The sequence below is a fragment of the Sinocyclocheilus grahami genome, unplaced genomic scaffold (genome assembly GCF_001515645.1).
Source record: "Sinocyclocheilus grahami isolate Dianchi unplaced genomic scaffold, SAMN03320097.WGS_v1.1 scaffold11598.1, whole genome shotgun sequence".
NCBI lineage: Eukaryota > Metazoa > Chordata > Actinopteri > Cypriniformes > Cyprinidae > Sinocyclocheilus > Sinocyclocheilus grahami.
The window spans coordinates 1-6,560 of record NW_015513924.1 but is presented as its reverse complement, the minus strand read 5'-3'; the positions used below and the strand labels follow the sequence as shown (position 1 = coordinate 6,560).

The 6,560-nt window shown below is 37.6% G+C and overlaps 2 protein-coding genes across 2 annotated transcripts; both read right to left on the bottom strand.

The window, feature by feature from the left end:
- Positions 1-640: 640 nt before the first annotated feature.
- On the bottom strand, positions 641-2,750 carry LOC107578709 (calpain-1 catalytic subunit-like). The gene is made up of 4 exons (XM_016264637.1): positions 2,428-2,750; positions 1,286-1,325; positions 887-952; positions 641-799 (listed from the first exon to the last, which is right to left on the bottom strand). Exons 1-4 carry the CDS (start codon positions 2,724-2,726, stop codon positions 701-703), a joined length of 504 nt encoding a protein of 167 aa, XP_016120123.1. The 5' UTR covers positions 2,727-2,750; the 3' UTR covers positions 641-700.
- A 1,882-nt stretch (positions 2,751-4,632) lies between these two features.
- Positions 4,633-6,556, bottom strand: LOC107578708 (calpain-1 catalytic subunit-like; the record flags this gene model as incomplete). The annotated part of the gene is made up of 4 exons (XM_016264636.1): positions 4,633-4,711; positions 4,786-4,871; positions 5,148-5,231; positions 6,449-6,556. Coding segments are annotated over 4 exons (357 nt in total), but the record flags the coding sequence as incomplete, so codon positions are not given.
- Between the last annotated feature and the right edge of the window lie 4 nt (positions 6,557-6,560).

The window sequence follows — 6,560 nt, the reverse complement described above, 5'->3', positions numbered from 1 at the left end:
TGTGGGCGTGTCTTATGCAAATTACTAACACTTGGCATGCTGTCATTCATTTAGAATACTACACTTAAAATGTGTAGTCGTTACAATTAAAATGAGGTTACAAATAATTTCCTATGTGTGTGCATGCTACAAGGCAGAATTTGTTCTCCCGTGAGTATAAATACGAACAATTTATGCAACTATTAGTGAAACAGACCTAGTGTCATCAAGCTTCTCAAGATTTGACTCTTTTCTACAGTATTTAAAGGCCTTCAAATGTCTGAATCATCTCACAAGCCTGTTTGAAACAATCTGTACAATATAAAGCACATATGTATATATAAATAAATGGCACTTGATTTAAAAGGCCCTGGGTGGCTNAGGAAACATTGAAATCGCATCATATGACCCCTTTAAATGTCAGTGAGAGGAAACATCATTACTAATGACAGTTCAAAAGTTCTCAACCATGAAACATTGTGACATAATTGAATCTAAAATATAAAAGTATGACTTCTAGTCAATACTCACAATAATAAAGATATTTTAAGTTTATTGCTAAATATTGAGATGCAAATACACATAATTTGACAGTGTAGCAAGAGCGAGGCAACTGACTTGTGGCTTCTGCGGAAGCATATATAGCATAGATTCTGTCGGATTTAACTAGTAGGATGCTGTCTTAAAAGTGAGCCGCCTGTGTAGACAGTGAAGCGGCTCACTAGGGTTTGAAACAGAGCCACTGAGTCATGAAGATCTCACGTTTGGAGATGATTCTGTTCAGGATGGTCTGCAGCTCCGTCGTGCTGATCTCCATGTCCTAGAACACATATTCCCACGTGATTAACATATAAATGCATTGTAATATTTCATGTCTGCACACAGCAGTGGTTCATCAGTCTCTCACCATTCCAGCCAGCTGTCTGAAGAGACTCTTAAACCCGGCGTCAATCTGACTCTCGTCCAGACGTTGCTAAAGAGATCGAAAGAGAATATACTTATACATAAATAAATGTATACTTGCTGTCTTGCATGATCAAATAAGCTCCTGTTCCATCAGAAACCATCTATTAACCTGAATTCGCTTTACTAAATTTTATTATACAGTGTGTGTGTGTGTGTATATATATATTGTAGTAGGACATGTTTTTTAGCAGTAAAACACTCAAGCATGAGGTATATTGTGAATACAGCTGTGTGTAGTGTCTAATAACTCCCTTTAACAGAGAATATATTTGTAGTCTAGTGCAGTCGCTCTTATCTTCTTGCTGAACTATAGAAATGTGTCTCGATCTGATCATCTCACCTCCTCTGGAATATCAGCCGTGACTTTATCGTCCATTTCTCTGAAGGACACAAAGAGAATTACAATATGAGCCAGAGAATGATCTTTGCCTTCACTGGATGAACAGATCTGCTATCAGAGTTGAGTGTTTCCGCATTAGAACAAGCTCTATAGTGGCACTATTTAATCAACAAGGTCCAGAATTAATGCTCAGTAAAATAAGATTTCTTTAGAGTCGATGCTGCTAAGTAAATGAAACAATAAAAGAGATGATGAGGTCAGGTTTACTTTAGTTTAGTCTTCTGGGGTTTTTTGGAGTTTATGCATTTTACATCATAGAGATGGTTAATCAAATGGTTGATTTTTTTGTTAGGAAGCCAAAAGGTGGTTGTTGTTGTTGTTAATATTATTCATTTATTTTCATTTTTGCAACTTTGCTGCAACAGTTAAAAGCGTTAAACAATACAATTTTCATTAGGATAAAATTGAGGTATTTTAAAATATTTAAAATACAATTTAAATTATCTTCATATTATATATTCAGTTTTCTCAATTCATTCGCCATTAGCATGTGCAGTATAAACGTTGATTAAGTTCATTCTCAGCGGCACCAAAGTTAGTAAAACTATTTTTTTAAGTAAATACAACAACAGAAAAGAGATACTAATCAGCTCACCAATAACTCCTTCATGAATTGCTAAATAATAACTGAATTTGAGGAGTAAGATCAATAGTCTATTTTTTTGCCCCAAATATAAGCAAAATGAGCAGTTCCAATGAGACACAAAATAGTCTTAAATAAATGCCACAATTGGGAATCTTTCCTTAAAAGCACTTTTTTTAAGTTTTACCAACTCTAGAATGTAAAGTGACAACAAAACATCTGCAATGCAATAGTGAAATGTTTTATGTGACAGGCTAATTCATGATGTTCTTTAGTGGCAGCATGAACTATGCCATTTGCAGCACATATGCAATGGTTAAAACAGCTAAATTATTCAATATGCATGCAGGATAAAGTATATATATTTTGAGGAAATAATGCAAAATATGTGCATAGTCAGTGGAAAGTATTCCTGTTAACATCCTGTACATTTTGGACCCTGTTGAGAAAGCTCATGTTTAATCCTAACAGCTGGATCAGTCAGTGCATGCCAACTTACTCTGAGTTGGCAGGTTTCTCTGAGAAAACTCTGAGCACGAAGTCGGCCTCTTTCTGCGGCTCAAATGTGGAGGGTACAATGATGTACTCGCCGGCGGGTAGCTGGAAGCGTGAGCTCACCTCCCGCAGGTTAATGAAGAGCTCCGAGCGAGCACTGGACGCGTTAGTCAGGAAGAAATCCCGCTTCAGATGAACACCTGACTTCCCCACAAACTGAGCACAAGCACACAGCATTAACGTCCGCTTTAAGCTGGAAATCTGCCTACAAACACTTTCATGAGCCTCATTCATCAATAACATTCATGTTAAAACCTATTCTCAATTTACAAAACAGTGAGTGGTATTTACCAGAGTAGAATTTGTTGCTGGGGTGTTGCTATGTGGTTGCTAAGGTGTTCTGATTTATAGGTTGTTGCTATCGTGTTGTGTGTGATTGCTAAGGTGTTTTTAACAGTTTATAGGGCATCTACAGATTGTTTCCAGGGTGGTCTGTGTGGTTTCTAGGGTGTTGCTAGGGTTTCTATGTGGTTTCTAGAGTGTTGCTAGGGTTCCTAGGTGGTTCCTAGGGTGTTGCTAGGGTTCCTAGGTGGTTTCTAGGGTTCCTAGGTGGTTTCTAGGGTGTTGCTAGGGTTCCTAGGTGGTTTCTAGGGTGGTTTCCATTTGTCAGTGCAAAACTTCTTATTATGGGTTGCCAGGGTGTTGCTATGTAGTTGCTAGGGTGTTCTGATTTATAGGTTGTTGCTATGGTGTGGTTGCTAAGGTGTTTTGAACAGTTTCTAGGGCATTTATAGATTGTTTCTAGGGTGGTCTGTGTAGTTTCTATGGTGTTGCTAGGGTTCCTAGGTGGTTTCTAGGGTGTTGCTAAGGTTCTTAGGTGATTTCTAGGGTAGATTCTATTTGCCAGTGCAAAACAGCTTCTTATGAGTTGCCAGGGTGTTGCTAAGGTGTTTTTAACAGTTTAAAGGTAATTTATTGGTTGTTGCCAAGGTGTTGCTAAGGTGTTATAGGTTGTTGTTATGGTGTTCTGTGTGGTTTCTAGGTGGTTTTTAGGGTGTTGCTATGTGGTGCTCCCCTTTATTTGTCAGTGCAGAACTTGTTGTCATGAGTGCCAGGTTGTGAATATGTGGTTGCTAAGGTGTTCGGAACAGTTTATAGAGCTTTTATAGATTGTTTCTAGGGTGTTCTGTGTGATTGCTAGAGCATTGCAATATAGTTGCTAAAGTGTTCTGAATGGTTTATAAGGCATTTATAGGTTGTTGTTTCTAGTGCGTTGCTATGTTCTGAATGGTTTATAGGGCATTTATAGGTTGTTGATAGGGTGTTCTGTTTGGTTGTTAGGTGGTTTCTAGGGCATTGCTATGTTCTGAATGGTTTACAGGGCATTGATAGGGTGTTCTGTTTGGTTGTTAGGTGGTTTCTAGGGCGTTGCTATGTTTTGAATGGTTTACAGGGCATTTATAGGTTGTTGATAGGGTGTTCTGTTTGGTTGTTAGGTGGTTTCTAGGGCGTTGCTATGTTTTGAATGGTTTACAGGGCATTTATAGGTTGTTGATAGGGTGTTCTGTTTGGTTGTTAGGTGGTTTCTAGGGCGTTGCTATGTTTTGAATGGTTTACAGGGCATTTATAGGTTGTTGATAGGGTATTATGTTTGGTTGTTAGGTGGTTTCTAGGGCATTGCTATTTTTTAAATGGCTTATATGGCACTTACTGGTCGTTGCTATAGTGTTCTGAGTTGTTAATGGTTTCTGGGGCGTTGCTATGTTCTGAATGGTTTAAAGGAAATTTATAGATTGTTGATAGGGTGTTGGTAGGGAGATTTGCATTTTTTTAAGGATAATGAGTGGTATTTGCCAATGCAAAACTTGTTGCCATTATGTTGGGTGGTTGGCTGCTAGGGCTTTGCCATGTAGTTGTATTTTGAATGGTTTATAGGGCATTTAAAAGTCGTTGCTAAGGTTTTCTGTGTGGTTTCTAGGGGATTGCTATGCGGTTACTGAGATAGGTGGTGTCGCTATGTGGTTGCTAAGGTGTCCATTTATGAGGAACAGTTTTTAGGGCATTTATAGGTTGTTGATATGGTTTTGTGTTGTTGCTAGAGGGTTTCTAGGGCTGCTTAGTTGTTAGGAAGAGTTTATGGGCATTTATATGTCATTGCAGAGGTGTGTGTGTGTGTGGTCTCATCTGATAATCTCTGATCGTGATCCACTCACCAGAACTCTCCGTCCTCGCTGCGGTTCTGTAATCTGCCTCGGACAGAGCGGTCCACATTGTCCCATTCCCGAGAGCTGAACACACACAAACACACACGTCAGAACAGTCATCAATGAGGCATCAATCAGCACACTGGTGTGATTCTCACTCGTCACTCCAGGCTCCCGTCCACTCCACTTCACCCCACGGGTTCCTGATGCGCACCAGCTTAGTCATGTTTCCCCTGTACACCACCTGATCAACAGATCATTCATATTTCTGATTACAAATACATTTCCCTTTGGAATAACTTGCATTGATTAAACCCACACACTAAGACCAGAAACATCTATTAAGACAATCAAGTCAATTTTGATTTCATATTACATTAACATTCATGCATTTGGCAGATGCTTCTAGGTCATTCATACATTTCCTGGGAACTTTCAAAGAAAGACATGCTGCATCTAGAACCTGCTAGATAGATGTGTATAGTAAGTGTTTTTGTATGTCTTTGTGTTTAAGGCTCACCTCTTCCACTGCGGTCACGGAGTATGCGTGACCTTTGACCAGCTTCTTGAAGGTCACCGCCTCCTGGTCAAACTTACTGGTGATCTTGAGGACAAAAAGATGCATAATGCAGTCAGACACACAGTTGATCACCGTCACCAATACAAACAGGTTAATAACTAATATGATGAGCAAAGCTACTGAAAATTATTTTTGATAACTGAAATAAAGCGGAGATAAAATATAAATGTTGCCTTGGCAATTAACTTGGGTTTAAGTTGAAGCACTAAAATGACCAAAACTAAATGAATAAAAAAAAGAAAAGATAACTAGAAATATTTAAAAAATTAGAATTAAAAAATGGCAAAAAAAGCACAAAATCACAAATAAGCATGTTATCACAAACTAAAATGAAAACTATAAGTCATCTTTGATCATATTGATAATATTATATAACACTGATAACATCTAATGATATTAAATATTAGATTAAACATTTTACCTTAAAATAAACTGAGAAGTCTAGAGAAAAAAATAGAAATGTTGCCTTTGCACCTAAATAAATAAACCAAACCAAGTAAAACTTAAAAACAAACCTCATTGGAAATGTAACATAAAAAATAAAAAAATGACAAAAGCACATATGATTACTAAATGAAACTGAAAATATACAAACATAAAAGCCAATTCAAACTGTACATTTAAAAAATTCATTATTATACTAAAAATAACACTGATCCTAACAACATTTGCTTGTTTGTTAAAGTGCGTCTTATCTTTTACTACAAAAATGTATTCAAAGCAAAGTCAATGAAGAACAGAACAAAGTTTTCACACCTCATTCCAAACCCTGGGTTAGTAATTAAATATCTTTTGTAGGTATTTAGCCAAATTTTTTTTTTATTATTAATTTGCTTGTTAGACTATTGGACATGAGCTATACAAGTAAAATAAGTGATCTGTTTACAGTTTGTCCATGTAATTCTGCAAAAACAAAGCAAAAAAAAAAACAGCATGCTTATCATTACTGCACAAAATTTTTACGGTTTTCCTCAGAAACTAAATACAGCCCATTAAAGTTTCTGTGACTGTACAAAGCTCATGAATATTTAATAAGGCTGCTTCTAATTGGTTGTCTGTTGAAGAACATTCTAGCGCCTCAGTGTTGCATATAACACATGTTTGGCACTGCAGTTCAGGGTTGCAGGCTTCAAATCCTTCATAATTTAAAGGTTAAAAGCTAACTAATCCACCTTCAAACGTCTCCACCTGACTGTAACCCTGAGTTAAGCACAGTGTGAAAAGCAAGAATCGGCACTCACATCTATAGAGCAGCCCAGCAGTGATCCTCTCTCGATGGCGCGGCCGATGATGCTGAAGAGATCAGCGGGTGCTTTCTTCAACTCGTACATCTCTGTGACTCCTCCTGTGAAA

Coding starts and splice junctions, on each gene's coding strand:
- LOC107578709 (XM_016264637.1), bottom strand. CDS start 2,726: ATGTTATTGATGAATGAGGCTCATGAAAGTGTTTGTAGGCAGATTTCC. Junction 953..1,285: donor CGGCTGATATTCCAGAGGAG/GTGAGATGATCA, acceptor CGATCTCTTTAG/CAACGTCTGGACGAGAGTCA. Junction 800..886: donor TCAGACAGCTGGCTGGAATG/GTGAGAGACTGA, acceptor TATGTGTTCTAG/GACATGGAGATCAGCACGAC.